At 42.5% G+C, this 24263-nt stretch overlaps 1 protein-coding gene across 1 annotated transcript in view; it reads right to left on the reverse strand.

Moving 5' to 3' along the window:
- Positions 1-24263, reverse strand: part of ITGA8 (integrin subunit alpha 8) — a 170057-nt gene that overhangs the window by 125108 nt on the left and 20686 nt on the right. The window contains 9 exon segments of the mRNA XM_077809430.1: positions 1368-1573; positions 7911-7963; positions 8167-8223; positions 9270-9313; positions 11595-11639; positions 13916-14041; positions 15194-15239; positions 18213-18274; positions 23516-23639. Coding sequence (XP_077665556.1) covers positions 1368-1573; positions 7911-7963; positions 8167-8223; positions 9270-9313; positions 11595-11639; positions 13916-14041; positions 15194-15239; positions 18213-18274; positions 23516-23639 — 763 coding nt within the window.

Genomic DNA, 24263 nt, shown 5'->3' on the forward strand with positions numbered 1-24263 from the left:
CTAAGCTGGTAAAGATAAGCTTAGGAGGTTTTTCATGCAGGTCCCCACATCTGTACCCTAGAGTTCAGAGTGGGGGAGGAACCTTGACAGCCCCCTTGCAACAGTATCCTGTGGGGACACCAATGGAGCTCATTGCTGTTGATGTTCTTGGGCCGTTCCTTGAGATGGAGGCTGGCAAGTAATAGTTGCTGGTAGCTATGGACTACTTCACAAAATAGCCTATGACTTTCCAAGCAGAAATCAATAGGCTGTGGCAGTAATAGGGGTCTAGTGAATGAATTCTTCACCAGATTTGGAGTCCCATGTGAGTTACACACAGATCAAGGGAGAAACTTTGAATCCAAAGTGTTTCAACAGATTTGTGAGGTTCTAGGCATACACAAAACTTGCACCCACCCCAGCACACCCACAATCTGAAGGGATGGTGGAAAAGTTCAATAGGACTTTGGGCGGTCAGTTGGCTACCTTTGCAGAACAACACCAAAGGGGCTGGGAGTAGCATTTCTCATTCCTTTTGATGGCTTATAGAACAGTAGTCAATGAGAGTGCAAAGTCTACCCCATGTCTGGGCATGAGCTAAGTATCCCAACAAACCTCTTGTAAAGAGTTCCTGAAGAGGAACAAAGTTGACTGGGTTAAAAAGGGGCAACAATATTAAAGTGTTAATGTATGTTCAGCGTTAGCATTGACGTCAATGGGACTATTCATTTAAGTTTAACAGGATATGGCACTTAATTTCCTCTTTGTTAGGATTAGTCAATGTGTCAGGAATTCAACTGGCTCTGGGCATGGTTGCCTAGCAACCCAGGGAGCTCAGCTGGGCCCAATAAACCTTCACTAAGTGACTGTGCTCCTTGATGGGGCAGAAGGGTCAACAGATCACCATTTAAGGACCAACAGGAGCACAGTGGCAGCTCAATGCATTCTATGCCCAAAGCTGCGCCAGACCTGCTTCCTGTCCATCCCTTGCTCCACCCCAGGCCTGCTCTGCTCCAGGCCTACTCACTGCCTGCCTCTGAACCCCCTGATTTATAACTCCTGGTTCTGATCACTGCCTTGTCTCTTGACCACAACTCCGCCTCTGCCCTTTGCTTCTGCTCTGACTACTAAGCAAGACTCCTACTCCAATCACTAGGTCACATTGTGTGACACAGAGATTCTCATCACTTTACACATTTACATGTTAAAAATGGAATGGTTGCAGAAAAACAAACATGTATATTGTTTTATTTGGCTTTTTTCACAAACATCTTCTAAATCCTGTAGTTCTCTTCAAGAACTGGGAAAAGCCATTTTCAGACCTGAAGTACCATCATATTCAGTACAAAGGCAATTTGCTTGCAACATATAATATATTAATTAAGTACCGTTATATCCATCCTGGTTGAGATCTCCAAGATGCGCGATGGCACTGCCGAATCTACCAAACACTTCAATGCCCGACAGTATCTGTGCGTCTCGGAAGTAGGAAGCACTTTCCTGCAAGTACAGGTAAACCTGCCCTACTTCCTTAGGTTTACTCTCAAATTCACGCTCCATGAAGAGGGGGGCACCAACTAGGATGTCATCTAAACTAGAGGAATAAAAACAAAACCAAATGTCAATGGGAAATTCAGCCAAATGACATGATTCTGGAAGAAGTGAGAAAGCAGCAGAAATAGCCTCACAAAAAATGTGGTTCAGAGATATAAACCAATAATATCAAATGGGTATGTGGGGCCTGATTCAAAGCCTGCTGAAGTTAATAGGAAAACTCACATTGACTTCAGTGAGACAAAGTGAGTGAGATGAGAATATTTATTAAACCAACTTCTTTTGATGGGAGAGACGAGCTTTCAAGCAACATTGACTTCAGTGGCAGGCTCATGGCATGGAAATCCTCTGTTACTGTGAAACCCTATTATTACTTGACTGTAATATATTTAATTTTGGCAATGGTATTTCTCTGTCAGGCCAATAAACTTTATTTAATTGAGAGCAGAGCTTTTTCTACCTTAAGCCTGAAATGGTCTCTGAAAAGCCTTCCCAGCAAGGAACCAACACAATGAGAGAGATACAACAAATTCTAATATGTCTTAACTCTTATGTAAAAAGCATATAAAATTTAGGAGAAGTTAAACCAACAGGGCTCTATAGAAATGTAATACGGCTGTTTAGCTAATACTCTAAATCATATAGAATATAACAGAGAATGAGATCTTTTCTATGTTTTTAACCACCATATAGAACTGAAATTTTATAAGTTGCTTCACAACACCTATAGAAATATTATTTTCTATAAATTTGATAGAACTTCTCCATAAGGAAAACTGTAATTTAAAATGTAAAGTTCCATTTATTTAGTTCTTCCATGGTTGTAAATATTAGATACCATCCTATGCTACACATATCTTGAAAAGGAAGGAAGTGGATGATGAATGAACAAACAAATATTAAAGCTGTCGGGGTTTTTTCCCCACACTAAAATACCCCAAATCTTTCTCTTTTTATGAAAGACGCTAGTGGTTTGGACAGCATGTTAGTTGAAATTGCTGACTGCCACAAAAAGAGAACATGCTATTTGTGTCCCATGAATGCTGTATTTTACCAATTGTTTTACAATTATTTAGCATACACTATATATTACACAGTAGCTCTATCGTCCTCCCAGCATTCATTATTGTTATTATTTTATTACAGTACAATATAGAGGCCCCCACTGAGATTGGGGCTTAGCTGTGTTAAGTGTAATATAAATCATTTAGTAAGAGATGGTCCCTGCTCCAAAATCTTTACAATCTAACCAGATAAGAGAGACAAAGGAAAGGGGAAGAAAAAGGGGGTATTTTACACAGGGGAACTGAGGCACAGAGCGAATAAGAGACAGATTTTTAAAGGGTCAGATAGACACCTAGTGGGATTTTCAAAAGCACTTACATGTCTAACTCTCAATGGGAGTTGGGCACCTCAACACTTCTGAAAAATCTCACTAGGTGCATATGAGTATTTGTAGATGCATAAACATCTTTAAAAAGGCCCTAAGTGACTTGCCTAAGGGCACACTGAAAGACCATAGCCAGGTCAAGAATTGAAGCCACATCTCCTGAGTCTCAGGGCAGGTCTGCAGTACAGCTGGGATCGACGCTCTGAGATTGATCCACCAGCGGTCGATTTAGCGGGTCTAGTAAAGACCTGCCAAATCGACTGCAGATTGCTCTCCAGTTGACCCCTGTACTCTACTCCCAACGAGAAAAGTAAGGTAAGTCGATGGGAGATTTTCTGCCGTTGCCCCCCTGCGGCGTAGACCTGGCAGTAACTCGACCTAAGGTACATTGACTCCAGCTATGTTATTCACAAAGTTGGAGTTGCGTAGCGTAGGTAGACATAGGCTTAGTCTAGTGCCTTCACTGAAGGACCAATCCTTTGTAAATTAGTGTTGTAAGTAACAAGGTAAATTTTCAGTACATGATGCCTTGTGGTTCTTCCTCCTGCCCTGCCCTGGGGTGACTTGTGCCCTGGGGCCAATAAAAGGAGCAGTCCTTGTACGTGAAGAATAGGTCCATCAATGGATATTAGCCAGGATGGGCAAGGACGGTGTCCCTAGCCTCTGTTTGCCAGAAGCTGAGAATGGGTGACAGGGGATGGATCCACTTGATGATTACCTGTTCTGTTCATTCCTTCTGGGGCACCTGGCATTGGCCATTGTTGGAAGACAGGATACTGGGCTAGATGGACCTTTGGTCTGACCCAGTATGGCCGTTCTTATGTTCTTACTCCCCTGACCAAAAGAACTGCTGTTGCATCTGGCATTGCATAGGGAACACAAGTGAGAGGCATGCAAACTGAGCCTTTCCCATACACACCCACCAATGCTAGGGCCAAATACAATCTGATCCTTAGAAATCTGGTTGGAGGGAGATGGGAAACCCTTCAAAGGGAGAGCCCAGAACTATGTGTTGTAAACAAATATAGTCACCTAGATTACTATTAAGAACTTAGATTACTTACAGTGAATTTAAATGTCCAGAGCAAGCTTTTGGCACAAGCTTGCAGCTGGGGGGTGGGGGAGACGGGGTACTAACGTGGCTTTAAGCCATCTTTATAGTCTCCTAATTCTGGGCTGCCTAGGGGCATCCACCTAAGCTACAAACACCCAGTCCCTAAATGCCTATGGGTAAGAGCACTTCCTGACATCCCCATAGTGCTCAGCTTCACCACCTTCATGCCCCCAACACACCCCCTACATTAGAGCTTGCAGTGGGGCCCTTTTAGTGCAAGGTAAGCTCCCTTTTGCAAAGCTTGTTCCAGTGGGAACTCTTCCCTGGCCAAACCCAAGGCTCTAATGTCTCTTTATGCATTACCACAGCAATGTATAAGGGCTTCAGCAGAGGGGAGAATTCCACACACACACACACACACACACACACTTTACTTGTCACTCTCCATGATCCTCATTGACTTGTTTGCATTTCTCTCAATGTGGATAATAAAAAGCAATAAATCAGTCTCACTTTTGGTTTATAGCTAATTTTACTTTCCCAGTTCTAGTACCTCAATGTTTCAGTTTCAAGCACTGCAGAGGAATTGGTTGGTTGGTTATCAACACCTGTGTCCTTGGCTTTTTTAATTGCGGATGTATTTCAGTTGCTGTAAGGTTTTGTAGAGGTTTATTTTTACAAAATGTGGATCTGAGCCAAATTAAAGTTGACACCATCCCTTTTAAAAGGCAGCAGGAGTAAAAATAAGAAGACGGAAAGCCGCCAAATGGTGATATATAACCATAACTGTAGTTCAATCTATGGGGGGTATTTTAATAAGTTTCATTAGATTCATTTCACTACTGCACCATGATGTTGTAGTTAACATAAATCAACATATTTATGTTTGTTCCAGCACATAAATGTGACTAGCCAGTATTGCTTCCTTTCTAATAAAACAACATTAAAAAGCACAAGCTGACCACCTGCTGGAATTTTATGCAATTCTTTTGTATCCTGGTGAGTAATAAACAGCAGGAGTATGGGAAGTGTCAATAGTTTAAAGTGTAACTATGTGGAGCTTTGATATAGTACAAATAAAAGACTGGTAAATATTTTATTCCACTGTTTTTCTTGGATATATGGTTTCAACCTAAAAAGAAAAATTTCCTTCGTCTTCTTGCTAAGAATTTGTCTATAAATTTATTACAAAATGGAAGTTTCTAGTTTCAATAGCTGATTTATTTGTGAAAGTGGTGGACACAACTGTAGGACGGCAATAAACCAAGATTTTCTTGTGTCCCTTAAACACTTGCAGACTTTACATCAAGAATAGCCCTGGAACATTTAGTTGAACTGCTCAGGCTAAAGTTAATCAGAGCTGCCTCTAAATTATTATGAAAAATAAAAAGGTCTAATCTTAGAACTTACTCAAGTAAAAGCCTTGTCCCTATTTATCTTTTCAGCCTGATAAAGAATCAGGTTTCCTATACTGGTCAGACACCCTGCTTCTAATTTCTCCACAATCCCTAGCTATATAACAACTTTTCCATGCATATCTTTTCCCTCAAGCAATTTTTGTTAGACTTAGTCTCATATTCTGAGTTATATTTCTAGTTAGTGTACATGCTAGGGTGACCAGATGTCCCGATTTTATAGGGACAGTCCCGATTTTTGGGTCTTTTTCTTATATAGGCTCCTATTGCCCCCCACCCCCATCCCAATTTTTCACATTTGCTGTCTGGTCACCCTAGTATATGCCGTCAATTACTGGACTGCAGTCAGGCACATTTATCAAGTGAAGCTTCTTTGTGTTTTGTTTTCAGTGGGATGTTTAGATCTTGGAGAGAGTCATTAGATTTCCTTTCAGATACAGGATGGGAGACCACACAAGCCTCCAAAGCTGTTTGCTGATATTATTGTCATACAGCTATGGAGTTAAAGGAAAACGGAATGTTTTAAAAAGATCTTAAGAGATCTTGCAAGCGACTAGCAGATTCCCAAGAAATAACCGGTTCATGAATTTGTTGGCTCAATGAAAGATGAAGCTAAGTCACAATCAACTTCTATAAAGCTCTTATGATACTAGCACAGTGTTTCTTAACATTTTCAGGTTGGTGACCCCTAATTCAAAATAAAAAATTGTCCTGAACCCCTTACATTTACAATAAAAGTAAAAGTTAAAAAATGTATACTCCAATTACGACTGCAAATTCTACTGGTGACCTCACAAACTTTGAAGTTATTCTGGACATTTTATTTTCTTTAGAATTATAATTATTATATTATTCAATGCTTCACAACCCTCCCCATTGCCTTGTGTAACCCCCTTGCGGGGGGGGGGGGAGGGGCGAGGGGGTGTCTCAGTTAACCAGTTCAGAAACACTAATTTAGCCCACAGAGAATACTTCATACATTACATGAACCTACAAATAAATATAAGAAGAGAAAGTGTCCCATATGAAGTATACAACTCTTTGGGATATTTTGCAGTAGGTGAATAGTCACATAATTATAATTTTAAGCCTGAAATAACATTGGGAGGAAACTCTAAGGCTCAAAGTATTAGTGATCTTATCTCAGTGATAAAGAACTAATGTTAACATTCACTTACTAAAGCCCTGATCCTGCCAACTACTTTGAGTATGTCTACGTGGGGATAAAAAACCCGTGGCTGGCAGGGGTCAGCTGACTCAGGCTTGTGGGGCTAAAAATTTCTGTGTAGACATTTTGGCTTCAGCTGGAGCCCAAGCTCTGGGACCATTCACTCTCGCAGGGTCCCAGAGCTCAGGTTCCAACCTGAGCTCGAACATCTACAGAGCAATTTTTAGCTCTGCAGCCCAAGCCCTGCAAGCCCAAGTTAGCTGACCTGGACCAGCTGTGCCATGGGGCTTTTATCCGTGTGCAGGCATACCCTAAAACTATTCACAATTTTAGGTCTTGTTGACACCTAAAACTTAGGACAACCCAGCTACATCACTCCTAAGATAGGTAGTTAAATCCCTGTGTAGACACTGCTAGACTGACGGAAGAATTCTTCTATCAACTGTCTCTCAATGGGGTGGATTTACGACAGCAACGGAAAAACCCCTTCATCACTGTTGCAAGTGTCTACATTATGGTGGTGTAGCTGCTGTAGTGCAGACATACATGAAAGTTAATGGTGCTTAAGTGCTCTATGAATCAGGGCTTAAAAGCCAGATAGTGTCATTAAGGCATAACCCTGAGTAATGGGAGCTCTAAAAGGCATAGGTCCTTAGGCGGGCACAATACCTCTTGGAACTATTGTAGAGCATGGTCACTTTGCAAACCTTAAAAGATGATGCAGTATGCATGGACCTTTGTGACAGCTGAGCTCCTTTTGGACAGGCTAGCGGCCTTATGCAGCCCTTGCTGCAATGGGAGATGGACAGGGTATAAGAGAAATTGAAAAAGAAAGGCTCTGCTCTTCCATAGAGGAAGTCTGAACCATTCTACATCTGGCTCTTACCCACGTCTTTCTAAACATCACTCCTTGCCTCTTTCAATATTAGGAAATTGAACCGAATTTGGATGTTCTCACTCTGCCCTTATTGTTCCAAACAATCTTGTCAGCTGTCAGTAAGAAAAACTCCACTAAAACTTCTTTTGCAAAGGCCATTAGACCAAGTTTTAAAAAAGGAAGAGTGAATTAATAAAGTTGAGACCCAAACTGGATAATTAGAGCTAGAAAAGCACAGAAGAGCTGTACAGAAGTATAAGAAACATTTTTCAGCTGAGAGCATTAGAAAAACAGAGTTTATTAACAGATATATTTATTTTGGCTTTTCCATATAAAGGGATCATGATGGCTTTTGGAGATGTAGTGTGAACATTATTTACTAAGGCCAGGATTTTCAAAAGGGACTAAAGAAGGAGTTAGGCAATCAATTCCTATTGGATTTCAATGGGATTGGGGTGCATTGTGTAACCTACCCATCACTGTTAATATCCGACACGGCAACAGTGTACCCAAAGTAAGACGCCATCTATAAATGAAAAACAACACACACATTTTCATATCCAATATTCATTAAAAGATTGTTTTTCCTAACAAACCTCTTCACCTTTATGAAAAGTAATATTTTCTACCCTTTGAAATAAATTAACAAATTGTTAGAACTATAATATTTTGGATGCAATGATATTCCTCTGAGGGATAGTATATTATTGCTTAGATCTTTGACATTACCTGTTCACCAGTGAAATTCTGAATAAAGGTCAAGTCTGTAGAATTAATAATTGAAACCTGGCAATAGAAAAAAATATAAAAGGTTCCAGTCATACCATAACAAGTTATACTGTAATGTAACTACAGGTATATTTAGAAAAGTTAAAGGATGGTTCAGTGGTTACAGCACTAACATAGGACCTGGGAGACCTGAGTTCAGTTCTCTGCTTCACCACAGATTTTCTGTGGGACCTTGAACAAGTCATTTAGATTTTTCTGTGCCTCAGTTCCCCATCTGTACAATGGAGAGCATAGTACTTCCATGCCTGGCAGCAGTGTTGTAAGGAACCATACATTAAAAACTGTGAGATGCTCAAATACTACAATATCTGGGGGAAGCATACATGTACCATAGATAGGTGCTTTTTTTTTTTTTTTTTTTGAGCAGTGAGTTCCAATATGAGGTTGGAATCTGGCAATATGATGTTAGAATCTGGAATCTGTTTAGGGTATGCAAGGACTACAGTCAGGTCTGTAGCTGGGAACTGTCAATTTTCCACGCAGATTGTTCCTGAAACCTGGCTTTTGTTGCATTTACTCTATAAAGAGATAAGCATTGTTTCACAACCTGCACTGCTCTCTCTTCTCTTCAGAATTTATACCATGACTTTTCATATCTGACAGTTTCATAACACATACATAGAGCATTGAACTGAAAACCAGATCTGAACATCCCTAAGCTACGTAGACTTGGATGTTTCTTCATCATGGGAACAACCAGAACAGTACATCAAACACCCATGGACTTGGGGTGAATTTGGATTTGAATCTGCAGCTACAGAAATATTGGCACAAGAGTTCAAAGCAGTCTTGTAACTGGCTACAGAACATACAGACTTCAAAAATAAATAAAAGCCTGAGCTTTAAAGCCCAATTCCGGAAAGCAGTTAAGCACATGCTTAAGTGCCTTGCTGAATCAGAGTCTAAGTCCATAGGAGTTTTGCCCGGATAAGGAATGCAGTGTACCATGTGGCATAAAAACATGATATAGCCTTTCCTCCTCAAAACAACATAGCACATGCATTTTTACTACTAATCAGATCAAACATGGGTACAATACATACATAGCCAAAGTTCTGTGCTCCCCTAGGCACTCCAGCAACCAACTCTGAAAAGATAATTAATTAATTAATGCATACATTGTTTTAGCTGATTGGAGCACCATCACTTAAATTCTGCTACCATACAGCCCCTATTATTTGAGAGTATGCTGTCTATTAGCTGTATCAAAGACCCCTGTAACTGACGTTAGATTTTTAAATTTGTATAATGTGCTTATCAGCTTCCCTAGATATATGCACAAAATATTACATCATTAAATGTTGAACTCTCGGTCTACACCAGGACAGAGGTCTCTTTCTCCCTAGTGTCCTCTAGATGACATTTACTGTATACTTTAACACTATAGGAGAAGGAATTCCAAAATTACAGGGAATAAGCAGCAGCAGTTGGGGGCAACTGGGTTAATTTGCATGAGTTCTCCACATCCCAACTGACTTTGCACGTTTTGGCTATGGAGCTGTTCATCCTTTTAAATAGTCCATTTTCATAGGCCAGCCTTTCTGACAAATAATCTGGTCTGCCTGAGACAAGATGCATAGCTCCTAAGGTCTGAGCTGCCTAGGAGGCCATGCGTTTTTCGGCTGGACCAAGTGCCTGGGTATACTGCTCAATTTCAAAATGATTTCTGGAAATAGATGAATACGGTTGGATGAACTTGGTGCTGTGTAAATGTGATTATTTATTTTTTAACCTCAGAAGTCATTTTGCTCTAAACTCTGCTGCCACATCACATGGGGCTCGGAGCTCAGCGAATATCAGCTAGACAGGGTCAGGCCTGGTCAATATTTGGCTAAGTCTTCTACTGAGCACTGGAGGAAGTGGTGTTGCTAATTCATTAGGAGGTACTGTCTGATGCTCTGAGTCCGCTCTTAACCATACTACTAGGGAACTGTGCTGCTTGAGACACAGGTCAGATATACCATAAAACCAAGGTCTTCACCATTTGAGACCAATTAAGATCCGAAGTCACAAGGGGAGCAACATGAACCTCAGAGTTGAAGCCAAAAAGAAAAGGAGTACTTGTGGCACCTTAGAGACTAACCAATTTATTTGAGCATAAGCTTTCGTGAGCTACAGCTCACTTCATCGGATGCATACCGTGGAAACTAACCAATTTATTTGAGCATGAGCTTTTGTGAGCTACAGCTCACTTCATCGGATGCATACCGTGGAAACCGTTTCCACGGTATGCATCCGATGAAGTGAGCTGTAGCTCACGAAAGCTCATGCTCAAATAAATTGGTTAGTCTCTAAGGTGCCACAAGTACTCCTTTTCTTTTTGCGAATACAGACTAACACGGCTGTTACTCTGAAACCTGAGAGTTGAAGCCAAATTCTAATCTGGGTAATGACATTGTGCCTAGCTACAAAACATTTTCCCTGTAACTGCAGTTGAAAATTCTTCCTCACTGATTCTCCTAAACTTGTAGGGCTTGTTGCTGTCCTCTGTTACATTGCTGATCCATTTTACCCCAGAGGCAGCCAAGTTTTATGTTGGTGAAGAATCCATTATAGATATGTAGCTTGTAAATAATTGGATTAAACTTGTAATGTGTGTGTAATCTTCCTGATGAAATTGCCACGTACATGCAAATTGTTATACAAATACCCTACTGTAGGATGTATTTGATCTAAGAAAGAGCCTTCACTTCTAAAAGAAGCTCATGCATTATTCTCTTTCAGGCATTTTTGTTCATGTGCCTTTAAGCCTTTCCTTATTCAAGGGATCAGTTCCTTATTTCATTTGCCTGTATAATGTTTTCTCTCCTTTCAAATACAGATTTTTAATATTAAGAGTTCAACCCTGACCAGCTCTGCTCTGAAATGCAAGATTCAGGAAGAGGAGAGAGTATAGGGATCCGCTTCCCACTACACAAGCAGTAACTCAAGAACTGAACAGAACACATTGCATTAGGAGGAGGAACAGTTAACAAGCTGTCCCATGCACCATGTCCTCAAGGGATAGGGTCTGTAGCTTTTAGGAAACATCCAGGATCCCAAGTGAATAGTGCTTCTCTCAGAAGCACCTGGAGTTAGCTGGCAGATGTGGCCTTAGAGTGCTATCACCCAACCCTACCTGTGTAATCTTGTCCTAGGCAGAAAGATACCTATGGCTGGGGATGCATAGGTTTAGGCTACTGCAGCTCTGCTTTCCCTTGCTGTATCATCCCAGGGAAAGATTTGCCCCCAAGTACATTGGGTAGAGATTCATTATCCCACCCTTTAATATTTTAAATGTTTAAGACCCATTTTCCCATTTAGAGAACAGAAATAGATAAACAGACATGCACACAGTCATATGCTTTACATTTTGACTTGCTTCTTACCTTGTTCAAGGTCTCCAGTAAATTCCCCAGCAGCCACTGAGTATCCTAGTTTAAGAATAAATTACAAGCATGAAACCTGACAAATCATTTACTTCCAAAGAAACATGCTTCTGGAGGGGCAACCAAATTTGTCCTCTGTTTCAATAATCTCTGTGAGAACTTTATAAACTAGTATATCTAAGACTGGGGGGGTGGGTGGGAAAGGAAAATCATTTGTCAAGTTATTATGACTACCTTCATCATAAGTCGCAAAAGTACAATAATTCTACAGGCCTAAATCACTAGGAAACACATTGCTATTTAATTGCATCCCAAAATCAGCTGTTAAGCATTAATACTTTATAATTCACCTGAAAATATAAACTGCAAATGCTACATCCTTTGTGATAATAGCTTTTTTATTATATTCCTTTTTTGCCACTATGATGCATAATCACACAATTGTATCTGTTATACGTAGGATCAGATTTCCAAAGCTATTTAGGCATCTAAAGATGCCGATAAGTGCCCTAAAAAGGACATAAGGTTAAGCACCTAATGCCCATTGACTGAGTAAGGACTAATGGATTGGGCCCATGACTGCAAAGCCAAATACAAAGCATATGTGAGAGGACATATATCACTGCCTTCAAACTTCACTGCATCATTTCTACAATCATTGAAAAGAAAGAAACATTTGTTACATGCAGAGTTATGTGCATATTACACACAATTCCTGGAGAGAAGGAGCCACCAGCTATCTTTTAAAACATGTACTCAAAGAGATCTAGGTTTCTCTATGTACATATTACTTCTGTTTATCTGAAACCCTATTATCCGAACCCTTATTCAACCCCCAACATGAGATACATGCCCTCCGCAGCCTGTATCTCACGCTGGGGGACAAGGAAAGGATTTGGATAATTCAGAGGTTCGGATAATAGAGCAGAGAGCCCGGGCCAGGGCTGTAAGGAGAAGGACAAGCCCCTGGTTGCAGGGAAGGCCTGCTGCTGAAAGAAAAGGAGTACTAGTGGCACCTTAGAGACTAACCAATTTATTTGAGCATAAGCTTTCGTGAGCTACAGCTCACTTCATCGGATGCATTGCAAGTTTGCATTGCATCCGATGAAGTGAGCTGTAGCTCACGAAAGCTTATGCTCAAATAAATTGGTTAGTCTCTAAGGTGCCACAAGTACTCCTTTTCTTTTTGCGAATACAGACTAACACGGCTGCTACTCTCAAACCTGCTGCTGAATGATTCCTGTGGCAGTGCAGGGAGCCCTCTGCAGCCCCACTGTCATGGGAGGGAGGGAGTGGGGCAGAGCAGAGATCCTCAGCCAGGATTGCAAGGAGGAGGATGACAACAAGCCTTTGGCCGTGGTGGAAGGCATCCTGCTGCCAAAAGGCTCCTTCCCTCTCAATGATCCAAATAAAATCCATGTCCCCCATGCTTTCTGGATAATCAGGGCCCACTACTGCTCTCACTGAAGTCAATTATAGTTTGTCCTTAACGACAATGAGAGCAGAATTGGGCCCTTAGAGATTACTGTACTAAAGCATTACAAAAAAGGTTTCTTTTCCCTCTCTTAACAGTGAAATAGTCCCTAATTACAGTAAGCTAAATCATTTCCCCTGACTGAAAAAAGGTGTGAACATGAAAAGTTAGTATGCTTGCTTAAGTACATTAAAACCCATGCATAACTATAGCATCCTAGTTAGCTAGTCATTTAGGATCTTGAACACTTACTCCTGTGTTTAACTTTAAGCATGTCAGTTGTCCCATTAAAATAAATTAGCAAATTACTGAATGGGATTCCTTGCTCCTGTGCTTAAAGTCAAGCAAGTGTTTACAGGATTGGGGCCTTCATAATTTAGGATTGCTTTCTCATTCAGGTAAGTCCAGTGCCTCTAGACCAGGGGTTGGCAACCTATGGCATGCATGCCAAAGACGGCATGCGAGCTGATTTTTAATGGCACGCTGCTGCCTGCTGGGTCCCAGCTGCCAGCCCCACTCAGCCCGCTGCCAGTCTGGGGTTCTGGCTGCCAGCCCCTTGCCAGCTGGGGTCCTGGCTGCAGGCCCTGCTCAGCCCCCGGCCGGCCTAGGTGAATGGAACCCCATTTAATTTTAAATGAAGCTTCTTAAACATTTTGAAAACCTTGTTTACTTCACATACGACCATCATTTAGTTATATAATATATAGACTTGTAGAGAGAGAGACCTTCTAAAAAATGTTAAAATGTATTACTGGCAAGCGAAACCTTAAATTAGAGGGAATAAATGAAGACTCGGCACACCACTTCTGAAAGTTTGCCGACCCCTGCTCTAGACTGTACATCTTACCTAGGTAATTGTCATCATATATGGGTGGTGCCACTCCAGTTTGCTTTTCTCTTGTCAGTTTCCTTAGAATATCCTTGAATGAATAGTCCGTAATGATATCTGCAATACTGGTGGTGATTACTTGACCTGTATTCAAATAATTGCATCGAGTAAAGGAATTCAGAGAAGAGCCAACTCCTTAAAATACAGGGTTATCTACAGTTTTTAAAATTTAAGATTAAACACAAGGTTCAAGACACTGTTTACTCGATTCATCACTAACTGTCCAACATCCATAACAATGTATTGCCAGACTGCTGCAGCAGAGAAGAGCAGTGCATAGCCACTGCAATCCTTCCCCACTGCCACTCTGGGAGCTTCCTGAGAATATTTAAACCAATGCATTTCCACATCATTCAGAAACAGGAAGACAATATAGAACACAACATGGTATTAACCATAACTAACACAACTCCATTCCATTTCAAAGTGCTGGCCCTGACCTTTCAAGTCCTACATAGGCCTAGATCATGCTCTTGCATTGACAGCCTTTCCATAACAGCTATAATTCAATGGGATCCTATAGCCCAAAAGCAGTGTATTCTCAGAGGAGAGTTCAGAGATATGGAATTCTATTCCATCAGAAGTCAAAATAAGTCAGAATCTTTCTCCTTCAGTGACACAATGCAAAACCCATTACACAGGTCCACCACAACAATGGAGCTGCCAAATGGCTTGATAATGTCTTCCTGGTAGGCAGAGACCAAGAATGCGCCTTACCGTAAAAATGGTTAAATCAAGGGAGGGGCAAAAATGTTCTGCCCTTACCTCTAGCAAGGCAGGTCTCATCTATATATGTGGCATCATGATATCACAACAATGAGATGGGGTATTAGAAATGTCTGGACAGAAATCAATCTAAAAATCCCAAACTGAACTTATGCTATGAAAATGTCACACATAATGTACTCTCTCTATTGTGCAATTGACACTTCAATTCCAGATGAAAATAAAGTTAAGATTGTCCATTAAGAGGCAAAATGTCAACAGTAAAACATTTACCTCATTTCGTCTCCTATAGAATCCATGGCCTGATTCAGATCTCATTCTTTTTTTTTTTTTTAAACACACAGGAGTCACTACATTGACTTCAGAGCAGTTATTCTGATTCACACGTATATAAGTGATACCAGACTCAAACAGATAGCCTGATGCCTAGAAAATAACAGGAATCCAGGATGAACTTTCTCCTGACACCTGGCCTTTCCTTTTTGGTTGAAGTTAACTGAGTGAACATACCTTGCCAGTAAAAACTCCCAGGTCCTCCTACTATAAGATCCCCATTCTACAAAAACAACAGACATGAACAATGTTAAATTATAAATCGATAACACGCAGTGGAAAAACAATTAGTACAATTATATCTAAACAACTGTCCTGTTTTATTTAAACAACAAAAGGAAAATCAGGGTCATGGTACAGGATATAGGCCCCGATGCAGGAAAGCACTTCTTTAAGTACATGCTTTAATCCACCCTTTTTTCAGGAAAGCGGTTGAGTGTGAGATTAACTTTGAAGTCAAGACACATGCTTTAGTGTCTTTCCTGAATAGGGATGCTTTCCTGAATCATCAGGGCTATAATCGGTTTGGCATCTACAGAATAACATTTCTCAAAGACTGCTTTGTTTCTTTGTAAACAAAAAAAACTAAAGATAACACAAAAGAGGTCAGTGATGCCCAATGTATCCAAAGCAATGCTTTACAGACCGACATGGCTATAGTCACCTTGTAGCCATCCCTTTGACACAGGCTAATTGGGTGAAAAGAATAACATGAATGTAAAATGGATAACAATCTGTCTCAGAAACACAATGTACGGTTACTGTGTTTAGCCACACACATGTGGCCCTGGTGATCTAGTACTGCTATAGACCCACTAGCTACAAAGTACATTCCTAGGGCCCATAGTATTGTTACTAGGTGGCATAGGGGAATGCACTGGACACACTTTCAAAGCACTCCACCCCCACCTACCCCCCAGAAAAAAACAATGTGATTGAATTATTAGCCTGCTGTTGAAAGAATCCTCCTATAAATTGCTTATATTTAAAAAACAAAACAAAAACCACTCAAGGGCTGATGCTCAGTACGTTCTAAAAATCAGGTCCTGGTGAGTGACTCAAGTTGGGCACACGAAAATGGAGGCACCCTGTGGGCTGGGGCACCATTGCCCCCCTTGATTAGACAGGATGTTGCACAGCAACTGCCCAGATCAGCAGGGCAGGCACCCACCCCTGGTTCTCTGAATCTCTGTAGTCCTGTTCTGGAGATAAGGATGTTTATTTCTGTCCCATGGGGTTGTACAGGGCAGCCCTTATGTTTGACAAAGGTAATCAGACCCTTGCCATCAACAGGCCTGAAACCCCCTTTGGTTCTTAAGTCCCTGTTAAGGGGTTGGTAGGGGAATCCAGGCCCAACCACTCCACTGGGTTCAGCTCAGATCCCTTAACCTAGGCAGGCAGAATCCTCCAAAATTCTCCTGCTATACTCTGAGCTCCTTCCTGCCTCCCTTGGTTCTGTATGCTTCTGAAGCCTGTGGCTCTGACTGTCCCTTCTCTAGGTCATTGTCACTCCGAGGCAGCTTCTCACCAGCTTGCTGGCAGCTCCTTCTTTCTCGAGTCTGTTGCCTCCTCTGGCAGCCACCTCCCCCTCTGAGCTCTTTTATTTTCAGCTCTTTTATTCAACCAGCTGCTCAGATGCTGCCAATCAGCACTGACGGGCAGTTCCTTCATTAACCCCTGGGTTGCCAGGCCTGCCTAAGGTCTATGCACCCCATGACACAACCAAAATCACTAGTCACTTCTGAAGGTTTGGATGGCCAGAGCAACAGTAATGCTATAGCACAGGCTGGGATGGATTCAGGAGAAGTCAATGGGAGTGCATCTAACAAGTTATCTTTTATCTATTTTTGAAATTAAACTGGGAAATTTCAAGTCTGTAAAGCTTTTGAGAAATTGCAGCTGTGACGGGTTGCCCCCCACCCCTGGCATGTCACCTGATGTACTGGGGTTTAATTGAGCCTCTCCCGCTCAACCAGCCTAGGTTCTCTCTTCCTGCTTTGCTGAATTAGGCTGTCCAGCCTCTTGCAGCACACACACACAAGTAGGGCTACACCCTGCTGCAGACACAGACTGGAGTCAGCTCTGTGTGAGAGGGCTCCCCAGCACTCACGTGGCCACCTCTTTTGGGAGACAAACCCAAAATACTAGTGTTTTGCACTACATAGAAATATCTGTACAGCACAAGCTCAAAAAATTCACCCTCTTCCTCAATGTGAAGAGAGATATGCATGACTTCCCCCCCCCCATTAAAAATTGCATAAACTGGGTTTAATAATAAACAAAACAAATTTTATTAACTACAAAAGGTAGATTTTAAGTGATTAAAGGAATAGCAAGCAGAACAAAGCAGATTACTAAGCAAATGGAACAAAACACACAAACTAAGCTTGACACATTAGATAGGTAGATACAAATTAGCATATTCTCACCCTGAGTGATAAATAGGCTGGCAGATTCTTAAGGCACAAGTTGCCTTGGCTTTCCCAGATTTTAGCCTGATTTAGTTGGTATTGGTCCTGCTTTGAGCAGGGGGTTGGACTAAATGACCTCCTGAGGTCTCTTCCAACCCTAATCTTCTATGATTCTATGACCAATACTTCTTACCGTTCAGTCTTTGTTCCTCAGATGTTTTCAGGTGTGTTGTTGTAGGGAGAGTTAGGACCCCTCATGTTGTCATTGTTCCTGTTTTATATCTTCCCCCCACTTGCTGGAAAGTTTTTTGCTGTGACCTGGGTCAAACAGTTCCCATTGTATAGAGCTATCTTTGAGAGGTTTTTATTGCACACAGTTCCTGGGGTAATCCTTATGCATTTCTTCAATAAGAAGTCCCTAGCATTGTTTAGCCTCATCCATTTGAAATACAGAGACATGGTCAATATTCCCAGCTTTAGATACAAAAATGATACATGCATACAAATTAGATAAACACATTCAGTAAATCATAACCTTTCCAATGATACCTTACATGAGCAATCTTGCAGAAAGTACATCTTGGTTATGTCATATCCATATCATAAGCATATTTCCATAAAGAATATGGAGTGTAATGTCACAGCAGCAACTTCATGAAAAATGTTACTCAAAACAAGAAGGGGATGAATTTCCAATCAGGGGGACTGGAATAGATGAAGGAAGAGGTCAATTGGGATACGTCAGCATAAAATTTCTTCCACGGAGTTCAAAAGTAGAATCTTACCTTGTAAAAATCTAAGCTGAACCCTGCTTGACAGAAACCTTGTCCTTCAGGATCTGCATTGCCTGCATTATCAAAATATGAATATTTATTGATCTCATAATGCCTGAATAGAACTTACTTATAGCCATAAGAGATGGTTCAGAGAAGAGCTACAAGAATGATTAAAGGATTTTAAAACATCCCTTATGATGAAAGATACAAGGAGCTCAATCTATTTAGTTTAACAAAGAGAAGGCGAAGGGGTGTCGTGGTCACAATCTGTGCATGCCTATATATGGAACAGAAATTTGATAATAGGGGGCTCATCAGTTAGCTGACAAAGCTATAACAAGATCCAATGGCTGGAAGTTGAAACTTGTCAAATTCAGACTAGAAATGAGGTGTAATTTTTTTTTAACAGAGAACTACTGGACCCTCTTACCAAAGGTCATGGGGGATTCTCCATAACTGGCAATTTTTATATCAAGTTTGGATGTTTTTCTAGAAGACATGATCTAAACAGGAATTAATTTGGGGAAGTCTCATGGTCTGTTATACAGGAGGCCAGATCAAATTATTACATTGGCCCCTTCTGGCTTTATAATCTATGAATTGCCATCACTACAAGATTTCCCAAGGAGAAATAATTAGTACCCAGATTTACACGCAACAACAAAAAGAAAAAATATATACTTTATTGAATTATTGTATCATAGGTTTCCGTTGTGGGTACATATTTTATTAAATATTGTAGTATTGCCTTATCTCCATAATTCAGAGTGATACTGCAAATCTAACTCCTGTGTCAGTACTATAGTTTGTTACAGTAGTAAGAAAATTTCGGTAAAAGAGGATGGAAGAAAATATAAAAGCATGTATATGATTTTATTTTAATTTTAATTTTGGAGAAATATGTTTTAATGCAGTGGTTCTCAACAGGGGGTCCGTGAACCCTTTCAGGGGGGCCAAGGGGCCCCACACCTAAAACCCAGAGCCCAAGCCCCAGCACCTCCCATGGGGCTGAAGCCAGGAACCGCAGAGTTGAAGCCCTGCTCTCTGGCGCCCCATGTGGGGCAGATGCCAGGAGCAGCAGGGCTGAATTCTGGAGCCCCAAGCCCCGGTGCTACCCACAGGGCAGATTTGGGGGGGACATGTTGGTTTTGCCCCCCCCCAAAAAAAAGAGAAAAAAAACTACATTGCAAGAGCAGGGCAATCCCAGGGCAGCTCCACACACACACACACACCCCGCCACCTCCTTCTCTCCCCACCCCCTGGCCAGGTCGGAGGCAGGAAGCAGGAGCCAGGCAGTGCAGGACAGCTGCTGCTCTGGCTAGTGTCAAGGAGCAGGCAGCTGCGGTGTTCCCTTGTCTCCTGCTGCTGCTGGTGCAGGGGGTTGAAGCTGCTCCTCATCTCCCAGCCCCCTTTGCTCATGCTGCTGGTAAGAGCCACCCGGGCGGGAGGACCCGGCTCTGTGGCTGGAAGAGTCCTCAGGGAACAGAGACCGCAGGGGAGTCCTCCAGACACACAGCCCCTAGCTACCTCCCTCTCTGCACCGAACTACCCCCTCCCTGCACCCTGAGATACCCCCTGCCCACACACAGTCCCTAGTTACCCCTCTCTCTGCACTGAACTACCTCTGCCTGCACACAGCCCCTATTTACCCCTCCCTGCACCCTGAGCTACCCCCCTGCCCGCACACAGCCCTTAGCTACCCCTCTCCCTGCACCCACCTTTGAGTTATAATTTTTGGTTGTGCCCCACTCCACCACCACCCCTCCCCACATCCAGGCAGGCGCGTGGTCTGCTGAGGTAAGTCAGGGGGTGGAGGTGGCGCTCCCTCCCTAGACCCTGCCATGCAGAACTGGCTCAACCCCTGCTGGCCCCTGCTCACCCAAAATAGAAATCAAAGTACATCTGTGCCCAAGGGCCCTCCCCCAACCCGGCCCAGTGCCCCGAGTCTCCCCTTCTCCCGCTGGGCCCTGGAGTTTTTAATAGCATATTGTGGGGGGCCTCAGAAAGAAAAAGGTTGAGAACCCCTTTTTTAATTCATTTATGGATAGCAGAATCACAATAGCACACAAAACGTTCTAGGGATCCAGTCTGACAGGATCTGGTACTGGTAGTAAATCTGTGAGCTTACGCAGTTATTGTCTTAAGGATGTGGTCTTGTTTTGTTTATTTACATTTAGCAGCTTTCTAGAATTTTTATGAAAAAATATACCATGCAATTAAATAAACCCCACAGCCTTGAGGCAAAAGGTACAAAACCACCTAAGGAGGTAAAACAATTATATGGGACCCTATGTAATGAAGAAATCAGGGCCCTCTGCAGAGCCATGAGATTGGTGCCAAATGATATCCTGAAAAATGATATTGACTACTTGGGACATTCTTTTCTCACTGCCTAGCCAGGGTCCCTAGCCACAATCAGTGGGCATCCTGTCCAAACCAGCATGGGTAACCAAAAATGAATGGCTTAGCAAGGAGTCATAGAATTGCTGCAACAGCTTGATTTGCCATAAATACAAAAATAAGGATCTCTTAGGAAGTTTGAAACTTTAGGATAAATAGTAACTTGGAGGGTGGGTCAATCTGGCTGTATTCAAAGGGGCCACCCTGCAGGAGATCCTAGCTATCTATACAACCCCGAGGGACATACAGGTAATTCATAAAGCCAGGCTTTTTGAGAGACTGGATTTTGGGTTAAACAAGTATTGAACTGTAATATAATTCAGCATATTTGTGTATATTTGCTGAGTCTTCTTTCTTAGTTCTATCACCATGAAGCAATAGACTTGGAATAGACCACCCTGCTATGGTTGCCCAATATCTGTTGGAGGGTGGGAAGAACAATGTGGCGGTCTTTTCTCCTTCCTCAAACCCCTAAAGAAGACCTTCCCTATGAACACCATGCACCTGGGGATATGCAGGTTCAGAGGGCTACAACTGGGCAGAAAGTGAGAATGGCCATTGGAACAGTCCCTCCACATGGAATCATCCCTGAGAAAAGCCAAAGTGACACACCAGCAGGAACTAGTGCAGAGCTTTTGAACATTGTTTTCCCACAGATTCAGCTTCTCACTCTGTGGTGTCCTCTCTCCCCTCTTTGGGGGTTTGGGTGTAAGGGCTAGGCCATGAGAGGGAGACTTGGTAATGCAGCTCTATCTGGAGCTACTCTGCAGTGGAGAACCTAGTGGGTAAAGCTGAGGAGTTGGCCCTACATGCAGATGTCCCAGTCGCCTTTGTATGTGCTGAGTTCCATGGGATTTTCTTGCAGATCTTAGGAAGAATCACAGGGCTGCTTGGTTGCACACACCTCAGGTGTGCATTCTCAGGGCAGGCAAACAGGGCTACACAGAGGTTTTGGGGAAAAATCTGAAATTAAGGCCCCCACCTTTCCAACAAAATTACCAGGGATTCAAGAGAGGGCCCAGAGGGTGATGGATGGGGCTGAAGAGTGAATCCGCCCCACACTCACCCAGCTGTGGTAACTTCAGTCCCATGGGGCTGGGCTCGGCACCCCACTCTGTGCACTTTGACCTAGTCATGACAAAGGGATGGCCAGGCCAAACTTTAATGGTGCTGCCACCCCATGCACCAGGTCACAGCACCTTTCACTCAAATTCCATGGGCTTGGGGGCCCACTCAAAATGGGGGGCCTGGGGAAAACTGCCCTTTTGGTCGTCCCGCCTCGGCTGGCCCTGCAGGCAAACCTCACAGCACGGCATGATGTTGTCTCTAGAACTCCACAAGAACGAACTTGGCAAATTTCACTATCATAGCCTCTTCAAAGGAGGGAGCAGATCCATCTACTTGTCTGCCCAGGGCTTTGTTGCCACTATAAAAATAACAAACTGATCATCAACAACTTAGCCCTCCTGTGGGCATTTCCACACAGAGGCATAGGCTAGCCCATAACATTAGCTATTAGCGTTGGAAAACACCACATGGCAAGTAACTGTGAAACAGCAGCTATTTCTGGTCTGTGGGAGAAGTAACTGCTAGACAGTGAAATGATTCTGTCAAGGGCCCAATCCAAGTCCCATTCAGTCAACAGGTTCTTCTCATGGATTTTAACGACAGTTGGAGGAGGCCTTTAAGATGTGTCTCTACAGCTGCTGGGAGTGAGTCTTGCAGTCTGGGTCGACAGATTTGTGCTAGTGGGTCTCGTGCAAGCACGCTGACATTAGCGCTGTGGGAGCTCGGGCTCTGAGGCTTAGGTAGGGAGTTGGGCTTCAGGGCCTGAGCTCGAATGTCACAACAACATCTACACAGTTATTTTTTAGCGTGCTAGCCCAAGCCCTGTTAATGCAAGTCTGTTGACCTGGGCTGTGAGACTCACTCCCAGCAGCTGGTCAGACCCACCTTTAGAGTTTAGGGAAATAGCACGTGAAGTGACTCCCCCCCCGCCTAAGCTTAGCAGGATTCAGAAAGCAATCAAGTCATTCATATGGATAATAAGAATATACAGAATTATTGTAGTAAATATTTAAAACCACACACACACACACACGTACATGTTGGAACGGCTATAAACCCTCCTGCTTCGAGGCTTATGCCAGTCTTTAGCTTTTGAAGTAGGAAGAAACTTCCTTGGGGTAGGTTATCCCATCACTGCTTACTGCAGGAATTCGGACACCTCCCTCCAAAATACCTGGTAAGGGCAACCGTCAGAGACAGGATACTAGACTAGATGTATCCCTGATCTGATCTAGTATGGTATTTTGTGTACTCCTATAAATAACTGGGCTTGGGCCTTTATACACACCCTCTCTGACCGATTCCGTAAGCAGGAAGGCATTAGGGTTGTGGAGGAGCCCCCCAGTTCCCACACAACACAGAGCAGCATGTGCAGTAGCACTGCTACCATGGGCAGCTTTCTTGTGCACAGGAAGTGACACACACAACCAACCTATTGCTGGTGATTCGGACAACGCAGCCCTTTTCATCTCAGTGCAGGATCTGATCCTAGGATGGCAATTCTATACTGACAGATTCACATTCGGAACGAACAACCGTTTTTAAATGCTTATTTATGCTTTTCGAGATCTGTTTGCTGCATTTTAAACCATTAAATTAAGGAAATTATATTTTATCACCATAATTGCCAAGCCTTATTTACTTAATCTCTTCTCTTTTAATTATATGATAAAACATCCAAGTGCAGACATGCAGTTTAATGTCTGTCTTTCTTTATACTCTTTCCTTGGGTGACATCACCCAGTAATTTTCATCTAGCCAAGGCAGCACTAAGACTGAAAGTATGAAACCACTGATCACAATTTCAGTTCTACTGAGGCAAGAACATTTATATTAAAACTTACTGTTGCGACAAGGAGAATACTCAGCATATGCACTGAAGTTCTGAATTGCAACATAGCAGGTGCCAACTGGATCCTTTTCAGGAGTGGCTTTAAGGGTCCTCCAATGATATAAGGGAGCACAAGCCTATTAAAACAATAATTATGTAACAGATCTTTTATGTGCCATGCATGGGCTAAGTCAGTTCTTCATTAAACAAATTAACCATTTTTGTTCCTGTTAAGTTTCTATCATCTGGGTAGAAATTGTCATAGTAAGTGGATGAAAGAACCATGGGAACCTTCATAACCTGCAATGTTCTCTTCTTCCCTCTGCATCATTAACAATCCACTTATATCTAAGGACCAAAACCTGCCCTCTCACCCCTCTCCCCGGACACGTCAATAGTCTCAGATAGAGTTACCCACTTTTAAGCATGTGTTATTAAACCCCCTCTGTGCCTGGATCCACAGAAGATGAGTTTGTTACTGTCCCAGTTAGGGGACTTAGTCCTTTGTCCCATGGCTTTAGTTTGAGAGGTCCCTGGTTCAATCAATCCCTCGTGATTCTCACGACATTGGTTGTTACAGTATGGTTCTGCTGTACGGGGCAGTATGAGGAGGTCATACACATCTGGGTTCTGCAGAGCTGAGCTCTTTCTGTTGCAGCATGGAGGGTGTGGCTGCTGGTCTGCTATTACATGGATCCCTAGTTCAAACCCAAAATAGAGCCAGAGAGAGGACACGGCTATGGAATAGATGCTGGAGTAGC

Source organism: Eretmochelys imbricata, chromosome 2 (genome assembly GCF_965152235.1).
Source record: "Eretmochelys imbricata isolate rEreImb1 chromosome 2, rEreImb1.hap1, whole genome shotgun sequence".
In the NCBI taxonomy this organism is placed as follows: domain Eukaryota; kingdom Metazoa; phylum Chordata; order Testudines; family Cheloniidae; genus Eretmochelys; species Eretmochelys imbricata.